The sequence below is a fragment of the Bombina bombina genome, chromosome 7 (genome assembly GCF_027579735.1).
Source record: "Bombina bombina isolate aBomBom1 chromosome 7, aBomBom1.pri, whole genome shotgun sequence".
Taxonomy (NCBI): Eukaryota; Metazoa; Chordata; class Amphibia; order Anura; family Bombinatoridae; genus Bombina; species Bombina bombina.
In genome coordinates, this window is record NC_069505.1 from 22,074,133 (window position 1) to 22,100,832 (window position 26,700).

Below are 26,700 nucleotides of genomic sequence, written 5' to 3' on the forward strand. Positions count from 1 at the left end.
CATATTAACACTGTCTAATAAATATGCATTACACACTACAGTTACACTCATAATAAAACTGTCTAATAAATATACATTACACAGTACAGTTAAATACATAATAGTACCATCTAATAAATATACATTACACAGTACAGTTACACTCATAATAACACTGTCTAATAAATATACATTACATAGTACAGTTACACACATAATAACACTATCTAATAAACATACATTACACAGTACAGTTAAACACATAATAACATTATCTAATAAATATACATTACACAGTACAGTTACACACATAATAACACTGTCTAATAAATATACATTACACTGTACAGTTACACTCATAACAACACTATCTAATAAATATACATTACACAGTACAGTTACACACATAGTAAAACTGTCTAATAAATATAAATTACACAGTACAGTTACACTCATAATAACACAATCTAGTAAATATACATTTCACAGTACAGTTACACACATAGTAAAACTGTCTAATATACATTACACAGTACAGTTACACTAATAATAACACTATCTAATAAATATACATTACACAGTACAGTTACACACATAATAACACTTTCTAATAAATATACATTACACAGTACAGTTACACTTATAATAACACTAATAAATATACATTACACAGTACAGTTATACACATAGTTAAACTGTCTAATAAATATACATTACACAGTACAGTTACACACATAGTTAAACTGTCTAATAAATATACATTACACAGTACAGTTACACTCATAGTAAAACTGTCTAATAAATATACATTACACATTACAGTTACACACATAGTAAAACTGTCTAATAAATATACATTACACAGTACAGTTACACTAATAATAACACTATATAATAAATATACATTATACAGTACAGTTACACACATAATAACACTGTCTAATAAATATACATTACACAGTACAGTTACACTCATAATAACACTAATAAATATATATTACACAGTACAGTTACACACATAGTAAAACTGTCTAATACATATACATTACACAGTACAGTTACACTAATAATAACACTGTCTAATAAATATACATTACACAGTACAGTTACACACATAGTAAAACTGTCTAATAAATATACATTACACAGTACAGTTACAAACATAATAACACTATCTAATAAATATACATTACACAGTACAGTTACACACATAATAACACTATCTAATAAATATGCATTACACAGTACAGTTACACACATAATAACACTATCTAATAAATATACATTACATAGTACAGTTACACACATAATAACACTATCTAATATATATACATTACACAGTACAGTTACACACATAATAACACTATCTAATATATATACATTACACAGTACAGTTACACACATAATAACACTATCTAATAAATATACATTACACAGTACAGTTACACACATAATAACACATCTAATAAATATACATTACACAGTACAGTTACACACAAAATAACACTATCTAATAAATATACATTACACAGTACAGTTACACACATAATAACACTGTCTAATAAATATACATTACACAGTACAGTTACACACATAGTAACACTATCTAATAAATATACATTACACAGTACAGTTACACTCATATTAAAACTGTCTAATAAATATACATTACACAGTACAGTTACACTAATAATACCACTGTCTAATAAATATACATTACACAGTACAGTTACACACATAATAACACTGTCTAATAAATATACATTACACAGTACAGTTACACTAATAATACCACTGTCTAATAAATATACATTACACAGTACAGTTACACTTATATTAAAACTGTCTAATAAATATACATTACACAGTACAGTTACATTCATATTAAAACTGTCTAATAAATATACATTACACAGTACAGTTACACTTATATTAAAACTGTCTAATAAATATACATTACACAGTACAGTTACACTAATAATACCACTGTCTAATAAATATACATTACACAGTACAGTTACACTCATATTAAAACTGTCTAATAAATATACATTACACAGTATAGTTACACTAATAATACCACTGTCTAATAAATATACATTACACAGTACAGTTACACTCATATTAAAACTGTCTAATAAATATACATTACACAGTACAGTTACACTCATATTAAAACTGTCTAATAAATATACATTACACAGTACAGTTACACTTATAATAACACTGTCTAATAAATATACATTACACAGTACAGTTACACACATAATAACACTATCTAATAAATATACATTACACAGTACAGTTACACACATAATAGCACCATCTAATAAAAATTATTTAAAATAATATTGCACAAATTTTTTGTAAATGCTCAAGGAAGCAAAGGGCTTTAACATAGAGAGATATACATATATGTATATAAAGCTTTATATGTATGTATATAAATGTGCCTATATATGTGTACATAATTATTATATCTGTATATATATATATATATATTTACAGAAATATATACATATATAAACAGATAAATACATATGTAAACATAAGACATATATATATAAGTGCACTGGAGCCCTTTGCAGTTAAGTAGATGAAAACATGTAAAATCATATTTATCCAATATTTATATTTAATAAAGTGTTATACTGTGTATTTACTGTAAATATTTCGCATTCCAATGTTCTGCACATAGCATAATATGTTCTATGTATTTATAAATAGATATTCCTATATATATATATATATATATATATATATATACGTCGCCCCTGATATATATATATATATATATAGAGAGAGAGAGAGAGAGAGAGAGAGAGAGAGAGAGAGAGAGAGAGAGAATAACTCATTGTGTAAACCATTTACAAATCTAAACAAGTCAGAAGACTTGCTTTAAACCCAGAAACTCTCTGACTACACTGTTTCCAATGCAGCAAAGGAATCTGGGTAGTCAGAGAGTTTCTGGGTTTAAAGCAAGTCTTCTGACTTGTTTAGATTTGTAAATGGTTTACACAATGAGTTATTTTCTCTATATTTTGTATTTAGTGGAGGATTTTAAACTCACTTTTCGCCTCCCCATAATTTTAATTGTTGTTATATATATATATGAAAGTGAAATAAATGTGATAATCAAATATTACAAAATAAAAAGTGAACCATAAAATAAAAGTTCATAATAAGGATGTGTTTGTTCTTTTGGATAAGTGTCTTCACTCCTCTGCAATCCTCCGCGTGTTCTCAAAGAAAAGGAAACAAAATATGCAACATAGTGTAACTCTGTAGTAGAAAAGATCTGGAGCGCAAAAAGAAAAGGGAACTGCAATAGTGTGAGATCCAACAACACTTTTTATTATCACGCAATTAAAATCTACTCACAAAATTCCAAATAAGTCAAGCACATAGCATCAAACATGAGGAGTATTCCGGTGCTTCTCTCACGGCTGTATCCTTGCCGTGAGAGAAGCACCGGAATACTCCTCATGTTTGATGCTATGTGCTTGACTTATTTGGAATTTTGTGAGTAGATTTTAATTGCGTGATAATAAAAAGTGTTGTTGGATCTCACACTATTGCAGTTCCCTTTTCTTTTTGCGCTCCAGATCTTTTCTACTTTGGATTATTCTACTCGGCTGCAGGACAAACAGCCAACCCCCTGTGAGCAGCAGTTTGAAAGGTGACTGAAACAAAGTGTGTAACGCTGGAGGACATTTGCTACACTTTATAAAATCAAAGCTTATGGACATTACAGACATTTTTATCAGTAAGAACATTGATCAATTGATTAGTTCATAAGTGTGTACTATTATTAAGATTACTGGAAATTTATTGATTCCTCTTTTTTTTACTATTCATAATTTGGTTGAGACAAGCGCTTCTAGTTTCATATATCTAGTGTAACTCTGTAACCACTTGAAATAGAGTAGTTCTGCTTGTTAACGAGTGATTACTCACATTTGTTGGAGCTTATAACCAAGCTCAAGGAAATGCGCACTCCCACTTTATACTGGTGGGAAAACAGTACTCTCAGGCAAATCTCTTAAAATGAATATTTATTAAAATACATAAAAGGCGTCACAAATGCCCCCAACACACCTATAACAAAGGGTGAATGAGTAATACTGAATATAGGATCACTCAAAAGAGCTGATACAAGTCCTGGATGGGGATGGATGGAAAAGCAGAAACTTAACTGCTAAATCCACCACCTCACAAAACCAGTAAAGAACGCTCCTCCCCCAGGTGTATAGGCAGATGTAGAAATGCACAGGAGAGTCTATCGTGTCAATTCCGACGTACGTTTCGCTGGATCAGCTTTTTCAAGGAATAAAGTGCGCATGTCTGTGAGTCCTTTTAAACCTCTAATTGATGACAAACCAGAGGTTTGAAGTCATTTACTCCATCTTGGAATTGGGCATCATGTTTGAATTATGGCCATAATATCAAATTCCGCCACTACATTAAACCTTTTAACATTGTACATATATGAATAATGATTAAGGCAAAACAACATGTTGAATTGTTAGGTTTACACAATATGATATATATCTTAATGTTGTTTACAATGCAAATAAGAACGCTAATATAGCGCTCAGCAGAATAATATTTCCCTTTTTTTCGTTTTGCTTCCTAGTGAGTTTATCACAAATAAATAACTAAGTTACCTCAAGTGTTTATCTTGGAGCTTATATGTATATACATGTTCGGACAGACTCCATAGCTACCCGTCAATGTCACATCCAAACATATATGTGCATATTTTGCTTCCCATATACGATCAATGTTCTCACATTTTTCTTTAAAAACAAAGTGATTACGCTGTGTAGTCAATCCTTTCCTACATAAATTGCTTAGAGGTCTTTTGTTTATGTGCTTACTCTTTATACTCCAAGCCCATTGACAAATATATTTTTATTGTCACATAAGGATAATGATGTATCCATGGTTTAACCCCCAATTACACCCTATTATCTGCAGAGATTAAACCTTTATTTACATACACTACTGTTTTTATATTTGTGTTTATGCAACTAAATATCTATTCTCTTATCTTTTATGGAGAATACGTTTTTCATAATTATTAAACCTTCATTTTGAATATCCTGATATACTTGCATGTGTATCATTACAACCAAATAGCAATTCTAATGCTGTTCACAGAGAATAACTTTCACAGAAAGTGATGAATTTCAAAATCTTTATTTAGTCCTTTTGGTATGAAGCTGTCCATAATGTGTATCCACTTCATCTCCAACTGACCCAAATTATTCTGAATATCACCTCCCCTCCAGTTTTGTTCCACTCTTCTAATACCTACAAATTCCAAATCCCTTATATTCCTATTATGTTTTCTATCAAAATGTGCAGATACAGTATGATTCGGATATCCTTTCTCAATATGATAAATGTGTTCGTTCAGTCTAGTTTTCAAAAGTCTGGAGGTACGCCCTATGTAGATCAAATTACACGAACAGCGTAACAAATAGATAACATGTTTACTGTTACAAGTGATAAACTTGTTGATGTCATATTCTTTTTTACGGTCGGCTGAGTGAAATTTATTGCATAATTTAGGAGTTGTTTTCATTAATTTGCATGCATTACAAAACTGACATTTTCTGAATCCCATTTGGGACGGTAGTAACCAGTTCTTAGTGGCTTTATTATTCCCTACTTCCTTAATACTATGAGAGAGTTGTAATTTTAAATTGGGAACTTTTCTAAACATTATATTTGGACCTTCCCCCAAAAATTCAGCTAAACTTGAATCCCTTGAGAGAATACCCCAGTGATTCTGAATAATCTTCCTCAACTCACCACTTTTTGTACTATGTTGAGAAATCAACCTATTAGCTAAATTATTATGTGTCCCTTCCATACTATTCTTGTTCTTAATTTTGTATTTTAATAGATCATCTCTATCCATATTTGTTACCTCTTCAATTTTTTCTTCTAAGAATATATTGGAATAGTTTTTTTTCCAAAAAACGTTCTTTTAAAATTTTTGATTGAGCCCTATATACCTCTTTTCCTTACAATTACGCCTTAACTGGACAAACATTCTTTAGCCAATGCTTTTGGTGACAGCGCTCAAGGCTGATATAATTATTAACATCTATACTTTTGAAATAATTTTTTGATTTCAATATATCATTCTCAATATAGATCTCAAGGTCTAAGAATTCTACCTTGGTTCTACTGTAATTCCAAGTAAGGGCTACTTTGAATTCATTAATTTTTAGATGTTCCATAAATTCCAGAAGTTGACTTTCACTCCCTGACCAAATAAGGAAGAGGTTGTCTATGTATCAGTGATAGGACACCAGATATTGTGCCCAGTGGGAATTATAGATGTACTGATTTTCCCAGTTGGCCATATACAAATTGGGCGTAACTGGGGCGCAAATTTGGTGCCCATCGCCATACCGCCTATCTGTAAATAATAATTCTGATTAAACCAAAAATAAGTGGTTTCAAGGATAATGGCAATGCCCTCCAAAATGAACTCAAGTTGTTTACTGTTTAATGAGTCATCTTTTTCTAAGATGTTTTTTACTGATAGAATACCCAATTCTTTATCAATTATAGTATAAAGCGACGTGACATCGCTAGTTACTAGCCACCACTTATTATCCCACTTTAGTTTTTCTAGATGATTAAGAATACTCATAGTGTCCTTAAGGTATGATTTGGTCTCTTTAACATAGGTTTGTAAAAATTGATCTATGTATGCCGAAAGGTTGCTCGTAAGGGAATTAACCCCCGACACTATGGGTCTACCCGGGGGGTTATGTGGATCTTTATGTATTTTCGGCCATACATAGAATGTGGGGGGTTTTGTAAATTTATTATTAATATATAAGTATTCTTTTTTGTTTAAGATATCTTCTTTTAGACCTTTATCTAAATATACTTCTATTCTCTTTTTGTACTTAAGAACTGGATTAGAGTCCAATTTTATATATACATTCGTGTTGTTAAGCTGTCTGAGGCATTCCTCATCATATTTACTTTTATCCATTACAACCGTCCCTCCGCCTTTGTCCGAGGGTTTTTTCACTATCTTATCATTCTTTTTTAAGTCTATTAATGCTAATTGTTCCTCCTTTGACAGATTTGAACTATAATTGATCTTCATATTTTTTATATCTCTACGAACTAGTTCCAGAAATGTCTCCATAGGTGCTGATTTGCATTGTGTAGGATTAAATGAAGATTTTTTACATACTTCTATATGTTTATACCTACTCACTATTGCCGAGCTATTACTCACTATGGGGTTATTGGAAAAATATTTTTTAATGCATAAGTTCCTTATAAACTTTTGGACCCCTATAAAAGTGTCAAACATTGATTGTATAATTGGGAGCAAAATTTAACCCCTTATTTAAAACAGATGTTTGTGCCTCTGAAAGTGTGGTACTAGATAAATTAAAAATACCTTTACTTCCATCTGCTTTATTTCTTATTTGATTCTTTTTTACAATATTTTTTAATGTTCTGTTTTGTCCATATTTTTCCATCTTTTGTTGAACAGATCTGAATCTGTTCTTGTGTATCTTCTCTTCCCGGTCTCTAAAAAAACCTCCTCATCTTCTGAACTAAACCTTGCTAATTCGCCAAATCTGTTATAGGTAGTGGTTTCTTTTTGATAGTGTACTCTCTGGTTTTTAAAAGGATTTCTTGGTTGCTGCCAACCATTCTCCTCCCCTTTTTGTTGTTGTTCAGATCTATAGTGATTGCCCCTATAATGTATAGTTCTATTGCCTCCCATCTCATACTTTTCAACCTCTCTTAATAAACTATCTAGTGTATCATCCGTGTGTTCAGTGTCATTAAAAAAATCATCGACACCTGATGCCATAGTGCGCCTGTTGTGAAATAGAGACATATTGTATATGAATATGTACAAATGCCTATATAATACAATCAAATATACTACGTATGTGGAAATCTTAAGTGAATAATTCAATGATCAATATAAATTACACTTGTGAAGAAAGATGATCAAAATAAGTTGAAAATCACTCTGTGAAAAATAACTTTACAATCTAAAATAATATACTCACCACATGTGTGAATTCATAACTAAACTAGTCAATGAACCGTATAGGTAAAGAGTGAAAATATAAATATGAAGTGCTAATAACAAAATGTACAATATCAATTTTGTGAATACAAAAATGACTCTAAAAAGTATAAAAGTGCACTACTAAACCACAGGTATAATAATAAACAAAAATGTACAATAAATATACCAAATACCACAAAGAAAAAATAAGTGAAATAAATGTGATAATCAAATATTACAAAATAAAAAAGTGAAGTCTTCACTCCTCTGCGATCCTCTGTGTGTTCTCAAAGAAAAGGAAACAAAATATGCAACATAGTGTAACTCTGTAACCACTTGAAATAGAGTAGTTCTGCTTGTTAACGAGTGATTACTCACATTTGTTGGAGCTTATAACCAAGCTCAAGGATCACTCAAAAGAGCTGATACAAGTCCTGGATGGGGATGGATGGAAAAGCAGAAACTTAACCGCTAAATCCACCACCTCACAAAACCAGTAAAGAACGCTCCTCCCCCAGGTGTATAGGCAGATGTAGAGACGCACAGGAGAGTCTATCGTATCAATTCCGACGTACGTTTCGCTGGATCAGCTTTTTCAAGGAATAAAGTGCGCATGTCCGTGAGTCCTTTTAAACCTCTAATTGATGACAAACATATATATATATATATATATATATATATATAATATATATAATCATCTATATATATGTAGAAACGAGGACAAAGGGGATTGGAAAGCGCTATTTCTATAACCTATAAAATATGTATATAAACAAAGTTGCATAAAGGTATTACCACAATATGATCAGATGGTATAAATGTATCTTATAAAATATACTTATAGACAAATATAAAAATGATGATCAAGTATAATAATATGCATAATAATATACATAATAATATACATAATAATATACATAATAATATACATAATAATATAAATAATAATATACATAATAATATAAATAATAATATACATAATAATATACATAATAATATACATAATAATATAAATAATAATATACATAATAATATACATAATAATATAAATAATAATATACATAATAATATACATAATAATATAAATAATAATATACATAATAATATACATAATAATATAAATAATAATATACATAATAATATACATAATAATATAAATAATAATATACATAATAATATAAATAATAATATACATAATAATATAAATAATAATATACATAATAATATACATAATAATATACATAATAATATAAATAATAATATACATAATAATATACATAATAATATAAATAATAATATACATAATAATATACATAATAATATAAATAATAATATACATAATAATATAAATAATAATATACATAATAATATACATAATAATATAAATAATAATATACATAATAATATACATAATAATATACATTTTTTGCACAGTATGTTACAATTCCAAGTTGTAAATGAATAAAGAGATATCACAGAAAGATATTTCTGGAGTTCCTACTTACAGGATTTGACCTCAATCCTATGAGGTCAGTGAACGGCACTGGGGGGTCGCACTCTCAGTGATGGCTCTTGGCTCCAAGGCTCTGTTTTTTAAGATGTGATCCCTCTAGTGCTTCTTCTAGTATGGTGAAACTCCTAGGTGGTTTGTGGCTCCAGGACTTGAATTTCTCCTATGGGTTTATCTGTACCGGTACAGGGTCACTCCTGTGCTTTTTTGTGTTTACGTTAAAGCATTAAATATGAAAGTAGTTTTCCCAAGACAACTCTCCTGTTATTTCCCAGCCTAAAATCAAAAGCTAAAATCTATATGTGTATATCTATACCTATATGTATATAAATTTGTGAACAAAACCATATGTTATCATGCGTGATATTGTAAGTTGGGCTTTTTATGCGTGTCAGATTACCACGAGCAACCAAAAACAGTTTACTTTTAACTTGTAATATGTTAAATAGCGCTCCACTTGTAATCTGAGCCCGAAATTGGTACAACTCAAGCAAGGCAAAAAAAAATCTGTCCTTGCAAGAAAAATAGTCTTTCAGTTGGTTTCCTTAGCACCTTTCCATGAGAGCATACTGAGGTAGGCCCAACTGTGTGCACATCTGTGCCCTATGAGCTAGATTACAAGTGGAGCGGTATTTTGCATTTTCGCTATGCGAAAACTCTGCTAGGATTTTCCTATTTGCGCTACTCAGGTTGCGCTGGTATTACAAGTTAAACCTTTTTTTTTTCACTAACTGTAACACGACTAGCGCAAAAATCAGAATTTAGAATATTGGGTGCACGTGAATGTACTTCACCATAGAAGTCAAAGGTGAAAAAAAAAGTTTAAAAACCCAAAAAACAACATAGCATATTTTCATTAGCGATTAGAGAAATAGTTACAGTAAATACATAGTTAAACCCTTTATCAAATAGAATTTTGCATAAATATGTTTTTTCAAGTTTTCATCTACTTAGTAGCAAAGGGCTCTAATGCACTTATATAAATGTCTATATGTATGTACATATATATTTATGTGTTTATATATCTATATATGTCTGTAAATACATATATACACATATAAATACATATATACACAAATAAATACATATATACACATATTAATACATATATAAATACATATATACACATATAAATACATATATACACATATAAATACATATATACACAAATAAATACATATATACACATATTAATACATATATAAATACATATATACACATATAAATACATATATACACATATAAATACATATATAAATACATATATACACATATAAATACTTTATACACATATATAGACATATATATATATATATATATATATATATATATATATATATATATATATATATAAAAATATACATACAGTATATATACATATATATATACATCATTAGACATGAATCTGTATGTATCTCTATGTTAAATCCCTTTAACAGTTTTTTTTCCTAACACCCAAGAACGCATATCTTTGATCCCTTATAACTTTTGTGTGCAATTGTTATTTTAAAATAATTTTTAGACAGCGTTAATATGAGTGTAACTGTACTGTGTAATGTATATTTAATAGATAGTTTTATTAGGTATGTAACTGTACTGTGTAATGTATATTTATTAGACAGTGTTATTATGAGTGTAACTGTACTGTGTAATGTATATTTATTAGATGGTGTTATTATGTGTGTAACTGTACTGTGTAAGGTATATTTATTAGATAGTGTTATTATGTGTGTTACTGTACTGTGTAATGTATATTTATTAGATAGTGTTATTATGTGTGTTACTGTACTGTGTAATGTATATTTATTAGACAATGTTAATATGAGTGTAACTGTACTGTGTAATGTATATTTATTAGATAGTGTTATTAAGAGTGTAAGTGTACTGTGTAATGTATATTTATTAGATAGTGTTATTATGTGTGTAACTGTACTGTGTAATGTATATTTATTAGATGGTGTTATGTGTGTAACTGTACTGTGTAATGTATATTTATTAGATGGTGTTATGTGTGTAACTGTACTGTGTAATGTATATTTATTAGATGGTGTTATTATGAGTGAAACTGTACTGTGTAATGTATATTTATTAGATAGTGTTATAAGTGTAACTGTACACTGTTTAATGTATATTTATTAGATAGTGTTATGTGTGTAACCGTACTGTGTAATGCATATTTATTAGATAGTGTTATTATGTGTGTAACTGTACTGTGTAATGTATTTTTATTAGATGGTGTTATTATGTGTGTAACTGTACTGTGTAGTGTATATTTATTAGACAGTGTTAATATAAGTGGAACTGTACACTGTGTAATGTATATTTATTAGATAGTGTTATTATGTGTGTAACTGTACCGTGTAATGTATATTTATTAGACAGTGTTATTATGTGTGTGACTGTACTGTGTAATGTATATTTATTAGATAGTGTTATTATGTGTGTAACTGTACTGAGTAATGTATATTTATTAGATAGTGTTAATATGAGTGTGACTGTACTGTGTAATGTATATTTATTAGATAGTGTTATTATGTGTGTAACTGTACTTTGTAATGTATATTTATTAGACAGTGTTAATATAAGTGTAACTGTACACTTTGTAATGTATATTTATTAGATAGTGTTATTATGTGTGTAACTGTACTGTGTAATGTATATTTATTAGACAGTGTTAAAATGAGTGTAACTGTACTGTGTAATGTATATTTATTAGATAGTGTTAATATGATGTAACTGTATTGTGTAATGTATATTTATTAGATAGTGTTATTATGTGTGTAACTGTACTGTGTAGATAGTGTTAATATGAGTGTAACTGTACTGTGTAATGTATATTTATTAGACAGTGTTAATATAAGTGTAACTGTACACTGTGTAATGTATATGTATTAGATAGTGTTATTATGTGTGTAACTGTACTATGTAATGTATATTTATTAGATAGTGTTATTATGAGTGTAACTGTACTGTGTAATGTATATTTATTAGACAGTGTTAATATGAGTGTAACTGTACTGTGTAATGTATATTTATTAGATAGTGTTATTATGTGTGTAACTGTACTGTGTAATGTATATTTATTAGATAGTGTTATTATGTGTGTAACTGTACTGTGTAATATATATTTATTAGACAGTGTTAATATGAGTGTAACTGTACTGTGTAATGTATATTTATTAGACAGTGTTAATATGAGTGTAATTGTACTGCGTAATGTATATTTATTAGATGGTGTTATTATGAGTGTAACTACTGCGAAATGTATATTTATTAGACAGTGTTATTATGAGTGTAACTGTACTGTGTAATGTATATTTATTAGATAGTGTTAATATGAGTGTAACTGTACTGTGTAATGTATATTTATTAGATAGTGTTATTATGAGTGTAACTGTACTGTGTAAGGTATATTTATTAGATAGTGTTATTATGTGTGTTACTGTACTGTGTAATGTATATTTATTAGATAGTTTTATTAGGTATGTAACTGTACTGTGTAATGTATATTTATTAGACAGTGTTATTATGAGTGTAACTGTACTGTGTAATGTATATTTATTAGATGGTGTTATTATGTGTGTAACTGTACTGTGTAAGGTATATTTATTAGATAGTGTTATTATGTGTGTTACTGTACTGTGTAATGTATATTTATTAGATAGTGTTATTATGTGTGTTACTGTACTGTGTAATGTATATTTATTAGACAGTGTTAATATGAGTGTAACTGTACTGTGTAATGTATATTTATTAGATAGTGTTATTAAGAGTGTAAGTGTACTGTGTAATGTATATTTATTAGATAGTGTTATTATGTGTGTAACTGTACTGTGTAATGTATATTTATTAGATGGTGTTATGTGTGTAACTGTACTGTGTAATGTATATTTATTAGATGGTGTTATGTGTGTAACTGTACTGTGTAATGTATATTTATTAGATGGTGTTATTATGAGTGAAACTGTACTGTGTAATGTATATTTATTAGATAGCGTTATTATGTGTGTAACTGTACTGTGTAATGTATATTTATTAGATGGTGTTATGTGTGTAACTGTACTGTGTAATGTATATTTATTAGATAGTGTTATGTGTGTAACTGTACTGTGTAATGCATATTTATTAGATAGTGTTATTATGTGTGTAACTGTACTGTGTAATGTATTTTTATTAGATGGTGTTATTATGTGTGTAACTGTACTGTGTAGTGTATATTTATTAGACAGTGTTAATATAAGTGGAACTGTACACTGTGTAATGTATATTTATTAGATAGTGTTATTATGTGTGTAACTGTACCGTGTAATGTATATTTATTAGACAGTGTTATTATGTGTGTGACTGTACTGTGTAATGTATATTTATTAGATAGTGTTATTATGTGTGTAACTGTACTGAGTAATGTATATTTATTAGATAGTGTTAATATGAGTGTGACTGTACTGTGTAATGTATATTTATTAGATAGTGTTATTATGTGTGTAACTGTACTTTGTAATGTATATTTATTAGACAGTGTTAATATAAGTGTAACTGTACACTTTGTAATGTATATTTATTAGATAGTGTTATTATGTGTGTAACTGTACTGTGTAATGTATATTTATTAGACAGTGTTAAAATGAGTGTAACTGTACTGTGTAATGTATATTTATTAGATAGTGTTAATATGATGTAACTGTATTGTGTAATGTATATTTATTAGATAGTGTTATTATGTGTGTAACTGTACTGTGTAGATAGTGTTAATATGAGTGTAACTGTACTGTGTAATGTATATTTATTAGACAGTGTTAATATAAGTGTAACTGTACACTGTGTAATGTATATGTATTAGATAGTGTTATTATGTGTGTAACTGTACTATGTAATGTATATTTATTAGATAGTGTTATTATGAGTGTAACTGTACTGTGTAATGTATATTTATTAGACAGTGTTAATATGAGTGTAACTGTACTGTGTAATGTATATTTATTAGATAGTGTTATTATGTGTGTAACTGTACTGTGTAATGTATATTTATTAGATAGTGTTATTATGTGTGTAACTGTACTGTGTAATATATATTTATTAGACAGTGTTAATATGAGTGTAACTGTACTGTGTAATGTATATTTATTAGACAGTGTTAATATGAGTGTAATTGTACTGCGTAATGTATATTTATTAGATGGTGTTATTATGAGTGTAACTACTGCGAAATGTATATTTATTAGACAGTGTTATTATGAGTGTAACTGTACTGTGTAATGTATATTTATTAGATAGTGTTAATATGAGTGTAACTGTACTGTGTAATGTATATTTATTAGATAGTGTTATTATGAGTGTAACTGTACTGTGTAATGTATATTTATTAGACAGTGTTAATATGAGTGTAAATGTACTTTGTAATGTATTTTTGATGTGCTTTGTGCAACTTTTTATTTTCAGAAATTAGTTACCACAGCTCTGAGATTGCGGTAAAGATTCTTACGTAAATCAAGATTGCTCTAGCAAAATCTCGATTTAGTTCAACTTGTAACACTAGCGCACTGGAAAGGGGGGCAAACGATTGCGATAACGGTAGCTCAATAGTTTGTGCACCACTTGTAATCTAGCCCTATATGTATAACATTGTTACACACATTGAAGCAAACACTACGGCCATATAGTGCTCGTCACGTGCACACTCTTGAGCCTACCTCAGTATACTGTCATGGAGGAGAGCTACTTTTCAGGAGAGCAAGTGAAAGAGGAAATGTTTTATACAATTGTGCATTATGTCTGAATTGTGAGCGTTTCATTTTGACTTTCATTTCCTTCTAATGTGTACAGGGTTCTGAGCCAAACTGCAAATATTTATTGTATTTTTCCAGTGTATTGATGATTGGCGCATGCGCACGATGGTCTCTTGTCTCACTTTCTGTTTTCTTCCCCCACAGCTGACAGCACGGGGACACATTCACTCTACACCCGTTATCAGGACTATGAGATCATGTTCCATGTGTCTACCATGCTGCCCTACACCGCAAGCAACAGCCAGCAGGTAACGCCTCTGGGTGCGCATTGCGCTTTCATCATTTTACATCTATAGCTTCCTGAACGGATACATATTGATCAGCTTCTGATTATGATAGGTTGCTTGTATGCTCACATTAAAGGGACAGTAAACTTTAAAATGAGTTTTACATCATCATGCAATTTTAATTTTAATGTAATAGGGAAGTCTACTTTTTCTTGATATTTTACAGCTATTTTATTGGCTCACAAAACTATTCCCTGGTGAAACTATGCCAACCTAAACAAACAGCGTTTTTGGAAGTCCCCAAAGAAAGTAACAATGCTTTCTGGGAAGGAACATCTTCCAGGGGAGAGCAAATCTAATGAGAGTCACCGAACTTGTAGCAAATACAAATCACACTGCGCTGTTTCAGCAAACATTACCCTGTATTTACTTCTAGTTTTGCATACGTCTTTTTCTACCAGTATGATTGCGTATTTTGAGACAAATTTACCTGTAAAATAAAACCTAAGCTGAGTTACACTAACACCTAACCTTACACTACAATTAAATAAATTACTTAAATTAAATACAAATTTCACAAAATAATAAACAAATTATCAGATATTTAAAGTAATTACACCTAATCTAATAGCCCTATAAAAATAAAAAAAGCCCCCCAAAATAAAAAAAAACCTAGCCTAAACTAAACTACCAATAGCCCTTTAAAGGGCCTTTTGCGGGGTATTGCCCCAAAGAAATTAGCTCTTTTACCTGTAAAAAAAAAAATACAAACAACCCCCAACAGTAAAACCCACCACCCACACAATCAACCCCCCAAATAAAATCCTAACTAAAAAAAAAACCTAAGCTCCCCATTGCCCTGAAAAGGGCATTTGGATGGGCATTGCCCTTAAAAGAGCATTTAGCTCTATTGCTGCCCAAACCCTAATCTAAAACTAAAACCCACCCAATAAACCCTTAAAAAAACCTAACACTAACCCCTGAAGATCCACTTACAGTTTTGAAGAGCCGACATCCATCCTCAACGAAGCCGGGAGAAGTCCTCAGCGAAGCGGCAAGAAGTCCTCAATGAAGCCGGGAGAAGTCTTCATCCAAGCCGGGAGAAGTGGTCCTCCAGACGTGCAGAAGTCTTCATCCAGACGACATCTTTTATCTTCAGCCATCCTGCACGGAGCATCCTCTTCTTTTAACGTCTTCTTCCCAAATAAATGTTCCTTTAAATGATGTAATTCAAGATGGCGTCCCTTGATTTCCGATTGGCTGATAGAATTCTATCAGCCAACCGGAATTAAAGGTGAAAAATTCCTATTGGCTGATGCAATCAGCCAATAGGATTGAGCTTCAATCCTATTGACTGATTGAGCTTGCATTCTATTGGCTGATTGGAACAGATTGATTGATGTCTATGGGGAAATTGTGCACTAGCACGTAAAACCAGCTCACCGCTGACTTAAGCAGCCCTGGTATTGGAGTGCGGTATGGAGCACAATTTTGCTCTACGCTCACTTCTTGCCTAACAACGCCGGGTTTAGGAAAACCTGTAATATCAGCGCTGTAGGTAAGTGAGCGGTGACAATAACGTGCAAGTTAGCACCGCACCCCTCATAACGCAAAACTCGTAATCTAGCCGAATAATAATAATATTCTAAAAACAATAATAATAATATACTAAAAACAATAATAATAATAATAATATACTAATAACAATAATAATATAGTTGCAAGGTAATATTGTTCTCCTGTGTACTATAAATAATTTTACTTTGCATTTTACTGTGTACTTTTAATACAATTGTAAAGAGTTTAATAAAATGCTCCACTTCACATTTGTCATAAAACTGACCTCTTTGCCTGGTCTCCATTGTTTTAGCTTAGCTCCTTGCTATGAGAGCATACTGAGATATGCTTAGGAGCTTGCACATGTAATAGAAGTAAACTGACTTATAAAATTGTGTGCTTTATCTGAATCATGAATGTTGTGTATTTTTTTTTAATGAATTTAACAATGTAGTCCTGCTTAAAGGGACCCTGAATCCACTGGACATCACATGTTTATTGGTGGGTAAATTTATCCACCAATCAAAAACTGGTCCGGCATCTAAATTTACATTCTTGCTTTTCAAATAAAGATACAAAGAGAATGAAGAAAATGTGATAATAGGAATAAATTAGAAAGTTGCATGCTCTATCTGAATCACAAAAGAAAACATTTGGGTTCAGTATCCCTTTAACCCCTTAACGACACACATCGTACAGGGTACCTCACACACAAACTGGTCTTTAAAGACCAGCAACGTACCCTATACGTTGTTAGGGGTTTAAAGCGTCTGGAAGCGATCCTAATCACTTCCAGCCGCTTTCAAGGTATTGACGTGATGCCTCAATATTGGGGAATCACTGCAATACCTTTTTTCCAAGACCGATGCAGAAAGAGCAACTCTGTGGCCCTCTCCGCATCGGTCAGCGATGATGCCGATCGTTGGTAGGTGGGAACAGCTGCAAGGAGGCGGGGGGGCAGCCCATCGCTACCTTACATCCGGTTCCTGTATGTACAATGTGCACGCTGGGTGCGTGTGGGGGGACCTGCAGGGGGCGTGCGTGTGCACGTGTGCGTGCGTTCGAGCAGCAACCACTGCCACCAATGTAATTGAATGGGAAGGAGGGAGGGGGGGAATAATGATCAAAGGATCTGGGAGGGGGAGAGGGAGGGGGGTATTGAGGGGGGGCAGCTACACTACAGAAAAATGCAAATTGTATAAAAAAATAAAAAACTTTTTTTTGAGTGGCAAACTGGGTACTGGCAGACAGTTGCCAGTACCCAAGATGGCAGCAAATAGGTAGTGGGGGGAGGGTTAGAGAGCTGTTTGGGGGGATCAGGGAGGTTGGGGCTAAGAAAAGAAAAGAGCCTTTATTATAATACTGGCAGACTTTCTGCCAGTACTTAAGATGGCGGGGACAATTGTGAGGAGGGGGAGGGAAGAGAGATGTTTGGGAGGGATTAGGGGGTGGGATGTGTCAGGTGGGAGTAGGGTTGCCACCTCGGCCATGTTTTCCTGGACACTTATGAGTTACACATGCTGCAGGGTGTGCAGGGATAAACCTGCATTGTGCTGCTGGACAGCACAAAAAGAGTAACCCTGGACAGCATTATTCATGTTCCTCCCTGCACACCCTGCAGCATGTGTAACTCATAAGTGCATATTCCTCCCTGCACACCCTGCAACATGTGTAACTCATATGTGTCCAGGAAAACATGGCCGAGGTGGTAACCCTAGGTGGGAGGCTGATCTCTACACTAAAGCTAAAATTAACCCTGCAAGCTCCCTACAATCTACTTAATTAACCCCGTAACTGCTGGGCATAATACAAGTGTGATGCGCAACGGCATTTAGCAGCCTTTTTTTATTTGATCGCATTTGGCTGTGAAATGGTGGCATGAAATATACCAAAATGGGCCTAGATCAATACTTTGGGTTGTCTACTACACTACACTTAAGCTAAAATTAACTCTACAAGCTGCCTACATGCTCCCTAATTAACCCCTTCACTGCTAGACATAATACACGTGTGGTGCGCAGTGGCATTTAGCATCCTTCTAATTACCAAAAAGCAACGCCAAAGCCATATAAGTCTGCTATTTCTGAACAAAGGGGATCCCAGAGAAGCATTTACAACCATTTATGCCATAATTGCATAAGTTGTTTGTAAATAATTTCAGTAAGAAACCTAAAGTTTGTGAAAAAAGGAACGTTTTTTTTTATTTGATCGCATTTGGCGGTGAAATGGTGGCATGAAATATACATAATGGGTCTAGATCAATACTTTGGGATGTCTTCTAAAAAAAATAATATATACATGTCAAGGGATATTCAGGTAATCCTGAAAGATATTAGTGTTCTAATGTAACTAGCGCTCATTTGGAAAAAAAATGGTTTGGAAATAGCAAAGTTCTACTTGTACTTATTGCCCTATAACTTGCAAAAAAACAAAGAACATGTAAACATTGGGGGTCAAAGTTAGAAAAGGTGTGGGGTTTTTCCAATTTTTTCCTCATATTTTATAATTTTTTTATAGTAAATTATAAGATATGATGAAAATAATGCTATATTTAGAAAGTCCATTTAATGGTGAGAAAAACGGTATATAATATGTGTGGGTACAGTAACTGAGTAAGAGGAAAATTACAGCTAAACACAAACACTGCAGGAATGTAAAAATAGCCATGGTCCTTAAGGGGTTAAAGGGAAATAAAAACTCAAAATGTTTCTTTCATGATTCAGATGATTTTAAACATCTTTCTAATTTCATTCTATTATCATTTTTTCTTTGCTCTTTTGGCATTTTTTGTTGAAAAGCAGGGATTTATGTTTAGGATCTGGGCCCATTTCTGGAGCACTATATAGCAGCTATTTTACAAGAATGTTATACATTAGCAAAAGCACTAGCTAACAGCGCTATTACCTGTCATGTAGTGCTACAGATACTACCTAGGTATCTCTATAATACACAATATTATACATTAGCAAGAGCACTAGATAACAGCACTATTACCTGTCATGTAGTGCTACAGATACTACCTAGGTATCTTTATAACACAATATTATACATTAGCAAGAGCACTAGATAACAGCACTATTACCTGTCATGTAGTGCTACAGATACTACCTAGGTATCTCTATAACACACAATATTATACATTAGCAAGAGCACTAGATAACAGCACTATTACCTGTCATGTAGTGCTACGGATGCTACCTAGGTATCTGTATAACACACAATATTATATATTAGCAAGAGCACTAGATAACAGCACTATTACCTGTCATGTAGTGCTACAGATACTACCTAGGTATCTCTATAACACACAATATTATACATTAGCAAGAGCACTAGATAACAGCACTATTACCTGTCATGTAGTGCTACAGATACTACCTAGGTATCTCTATAACACAATATTATACATTAGCAAGAGCACTAGATAACAGCACTATTACCTGTCATGTAGTGCTACAGATACTACCTAGGTATCTCTATAACACGCAATATTATACATTAGCAAGAGCACTAGATAACAGCACTATTACCTGTCATGTAGTGCTACAGATACTACCTAGGTATCTCTATAACACAATATTATACATTAGCAAGAGCACTAGATAACAGCACTATTACCTGTCATGTAGTGCTACAGATACTACCTAGGTATCTCTATAACACACAATATTATACATTAACAAGAGCACTAGATAACAGCACTATTACCTGTCATGTAGTGCTACAGATACTACCTAGGTTCCACTATAACACACAATATTATACATTAACAAGAGCACCAGATAACAGCACTATTACCTGTCATGTAGTGCTACAGATACTACCTAGGTATCTCTATAACACACAATATTATACATTAGCAAGAGCACTAGATAACAGCACTATTACCTGTCATGTAGTGCTACAGATACTACCTAGGTATCTTTATAACACAATATTATACATTAGCAAGAGCACTAGATAACAGCACTATTACCTGTCATGTAGTGCTACAGATACTACCTAGGTATCTCTATAACACATAATATTATACATTAGGAAGAGCACTAGATAACAGCACTATTTCCTGTCATGTAGTGCTACAGATACTACCTAGGTATCTCTGTAACACACAATATTATACATTAGCAAGAGCACTAGATAACAGCACTATTACCTGTCATGTAGTGCTACAGATACTACCTAGGTATCTCTATAACACAATATTATACATTAGCAAGAGCACTAGATAACAGCACTATTACCTGTCATGTAGTGATACAGATACTACCTAGGTATCTCTATAACACACAATACTATATATTAGCAAGAGCACTAGATAACAGCACTATTACCTGTCATGTAGTGCTACAAATACTACCTATGTATCTCTATAACACAATATTATACATTAGCAAGAACACTAGATAACAGCACTATTACCTGTTATGTAGTACTACAGATACTACCTAGGTATCTCTATAACACACAATATTATACATTAGCAAGAGCACTAGATAACAGCACTATTACCTGTCATGTAGTGCTACAGATACTACCTAGGTATCTCTATAACACACAATATTATACATTAACAAGAGCACTAGATAGCAGCACTATTACCTGTCATGTAGTGCTACAGATACTACCTAGGTATCTCTATAACACACAATATTATACATTAACAAGAGCACTAGATAACAGCACTATTACCTGTCATGTAATGCTACAGACACTACCTAGGTATCTCTATAACACAATATTATACATTAGCAAGAGCACTAGATAACAGCACTATTACCTGTCATGTAGTGCTACAGTTACTACCTAGGTATCTCTATAACACACAATATTATACATTAGCAAGAGCACTAGATAACAGCACTATTACCTGTCATGTAGTGCTACAGATACTACCTAGGTATCTCTATAACACAATATTATACATTAGCAAGAGCACTAGATAACAGCACTATTACCTGTCATGTAGTGCTACAGATACTACCTAGGTATCTCTATAACACACAATATTATACATTAGCAAGTGCACTAGATAACAGCACTATTACCTGTCATGTAGTGCTACAGATACTACCTAGGTATCTCTATAACACACAATATTATACATTAGCAAGAGCACTAGATAACAGCACTATTACCTGTCATGTAGTGCTACAGATACTACCTATGTATCTCTATAACACAATATTATACATTAGCAAGAGCACTAGAAAACATCACTATTACCTGTCATGTAGTGCTACAGATACTACCTAGGTATCTCTATAACACAATATTATACATTAGCAAGAGCACTAGATAACAGCACTATTACCTGTCATGTAGTGCTACAGATGTACCTAGGTATCCCTATAACACAATATTATACATTAGCAAGAGCACTAGATAACAGCACCATTACCTGTCATGTAGTGCTACAGATACTACCTAGGTATCTCTATAACACAATATTATACATTAGCAAGAGCACTAGATAACAGCACTATTACCTGTCATGTAGTGCTACAGATACTACCTAGGTATCCCTATAACACAATATTATACATTAGCAAGATCACTAGATAACAGCAGCATTACCTGTCATGTAGTACTATAGATACTACCTAGGTATCTCTATAACACAGAATATTATACATTAGCAAGAGCACTAGATAACAGCACTATTACCTGTCATGTAATGCTACAGATACTACCTAGGTATCTCTATAACACACAATATTATACATTAGCAAGAGCACTAGATAACAGCACTATTACCTGTCATGTAGTGCTACAGATACTACCTAGGTATCTCTATAACACACAATATTATACATTAGTAAGAGCACTAGATAACATCACTATTACCTGTCATGTAGTGCTACAGATACTACCTAGGTATCCCTATAACACAATATTATACATTAGCAAGATCACTAGATAACAGCAGCATTACCTGTCATGTAGTACTATAGATACTACCTAGGTATCTCTATAACACACAATATTATACATTAGCAAGAGCAATAGATAACAGCACTATTACCTGTCATGTAGTGCTACAGATACTACCTAGGTATCTCTATAACACAATATTATACATTAGCAAGATCACTAGATAACAGCACTATTACCTGTCATGTAGTGCTACAGATACTACCTAGGTATCTCTATAACACAATATTATACATTAGCAAGATCACTAGATAACAGCAGCATTACCTGTCATGTAGTACTATAGATACTACCTAGGTATCTCTATAACACACAATATTATACATTAGCAAGAGCACTAGATAGCAGCACTATTACCTGTCATGTAGTGCTACAGATACTACCTAGGTATCTCTATAACACACAATATTATACATTAGCAAGAGCACTAGATAACAGCACTATTACCTGTCATGTAGTGCTACAGATACTACCTAGGTATCTCTATAACACATAATATTATACATTAGCAAGAGCACTAGATAACAGCACTATTACCTGTCATGTAGTGCTACAGATACTACCTAGGTATCTCTATAACACACAATATTATACATTAGCAAGAGCACTAGATAACAGCACTATTACCTGTCATGTAGTGCTACAGATACTACCTACGTATCTCTATAACACACAATATTATACATTAGCAAGAGCAATAGATAACAGCACTATTACCTGTCATGTAGTGCTACAGATGTACCTAGGTATCCCTATAACACAATATTATACATTAGCAAGAGCACTAGATAACAGCAGCATTACCTGTCATGTAGTACTATAGATACTACCTAGGTATCTCTATAACACACAATATTATACATTAGCAAGAGCACTAGATAACAGCACCATTACCTGTCATGTAGTGCTACAGATACTACCTAGGTACCTCTATAACGCGCAATATTATACATTAGCAAGAGCACTAGATAACAGCACCATTACCTGTCATGTAGTACTATAGATACTACCTAGGTATCTCTATAACACAGAATATTATACATTAGCAAGAGCACTAGATAACAGCACTATTACCTGTCATGTAGTGCTACAGATACTACCTAGGTATCTCTATAACACAATATTATACATTAGCAAGAGCACTAGATACCAGCACTATTACCTGTCATGTAGTGCTACAGATACTACCTAGGTATCTCTATAACACAATATTATACATAAACAAGAGCACTAGATAACAGCACTATTACCTGTCATGTAGTGCTACAGATACTACCTAGGTATCTCTATAACACACAATATTATACATTAGCAAGATCACTAGATAACAGCACTATTACCTGTCATGTAGTGCTACAGATACTACCTAGGTATCTCTATAACACAATATTATACATTAGCAAGAGCACTAGATAACAGCACTATTACCTGTCATGTAGTGCTACAGATACTACCTAGGTATCTCTATAACACAATATTATACATAATCAAGAGCACTAGATAACAGCACTATTACCTGTCATGTAGTGCTACAGATACTACCTAGGTATCTCTATAACACACAATATTATACATTAGCAAGATCACTAGATAACAGCACTATTACCTGTCATGTAGTGCTACAGATACTACCTAGGTATCTCTATAACACAATATTATACATTAGCAAGAGCACTAGATAACAACACTATTACCTGTCATGTAGTGCTACAGATACTACCTAGGTATCCCTATAACACAATATTATACATTAGCAAGATCACTAGATAACAGCAGCATTACCTGTCATGTAGTACTATAGATACTACCTAGGTATCTCTATAACACAGAATATTATACATTAGCAAGAGCACTAGATAACAGCACTATTACCTGTCATGTAGTGCTACAGATACTACCTAGGTATCTCTATAACACACAATATTATACATTAGCAAGAGCACTAGATAACAGCACTATTACCTGTCATGTAGTGCTACAGATACTACCTAGGTATCTCTTTTTAACACACAATATTATACATTAGTAAGAGCACTAGATAACATCACTATTACCTGTCATGTAGTGCTACAGATACTACCTAGGTATCCCTATAACACAATATTATACATTAGCAAGATCACTAGATAACAGCAGCATTACCTGTCATGTAGTACTATAGATACTACCTAGGTATCTCTATAACACACAATATTATACATTAGCAAGAGCAATAGATAACAGCACTATTACCTGTCATGTAGTGCTACAGATACTACCTAGGTATCTCTATAACACAATATTATACATTAGCAAGATCACTAGATAACAGCACTATTACCTGTCATGTAGTGCTACAGATACTACCTAGGTATCCCTATAACACAATATTATACATTAGCAAGATCACTAGATAACAGCAGCATTACCTGTCATGTAGTACTATAGATACTACCTAGGTATCTCTATAACACACAATATTATACATTAGCAAGAGCACTAGATAGCAGCACTATTACCTGTCATGTAGTGCTACAGATACTACCTAGGTATCTCTATAACACACAATATTATACATTAGCAAGAGCACTAGATAACAGCACTATTACCTGTCATGTAGTGCTACAGATACTACCTAGGTATCTCTATAACACATAATATTATACATTAGCAAGAGCACTAGATAACAGCACTATTACCTGTCATGTAGTGCTACAGATACTACCTAGGTATCTCTATAACACACAATATTATACATTAGCAAGAGCACTAGATAACAGCACTATTACCTGTCATGTAGTGCTACAGATACTACCTACGTATCTCTATAACACACAATATTATACATTAGCAAGAGCAATAGATAACAGCACTATTACCTGTCATGTAGTGCTACAGATGTACCTAGGTATCCCTATAACACAATATTATACATTAGCAAGAGCACTAGATAACAGCAGCATTACCTGTCATGTAGTACTATAGATACTACCTAGGTATCTCTATAACACACAATATTATACATTAGCAAGAGCACTAGATAACAGCACCATTACCTGTCATGTAGTGCTACAGATACTACCTAGGTACCTCTATAACACGCAATATTATACATTAGCAAGAGCACTAGATAACAGCACCATTACCTGTCATGTAGTACTATAGATACTACCTAGGTATCTCTATAACACAGAATATTATACATTAGCAAGAGCACTAGATAACAGCACTATTACCTGTCATGTAGTGCTACAGATACTACCTAGGTATCTCTATAACACACAATATTATACATTAGCAAGAGCACTAGATAACAGCACCATTACCTGTCATGTAGTGCTACAGATACTACCTAGGTATCTCTATAACACATAATATTATACATTAGGAAGAGCACTAGATAACAGCACTATTTCCTGTCATGTAGTGCTACAGATACTACCTAGGTATCTCTGTAACACACAATATTATACATTAGCAAGAGCACTAGATAACAGCACTATTACCTGTCATGTAGTGCTACAGATACTACCTAGGTATCTCTATAACACAATATTATACATTAGCAAGAGCACTAGATAACAGCACTATTACCTGTCATGTAGTGATACAGATACTACCTAGGTATCTCTATAACACACAATACTATATATT

General features: G+C 32.3%; 1 protein-coding gene across 1 annotated transcript in view; it reads left to right on the top strand.

The window, feature by feature from the left end:
• Positions 1–26,700, top strand: part of SIPA1 (signal-induced proliferation-associated 1) — a 217,161-nt gene that overhangs the window by 103,350 nt on the left and 87,111 nt on the right. Inside the window, 1 exon segment of the mRNA XM_053719981.1 lies at positions 15,494–15,597. Within this exon segment, the coding sequence (XP_053575956.1) occupies positions 15,494–15,597 (104 nt within the window).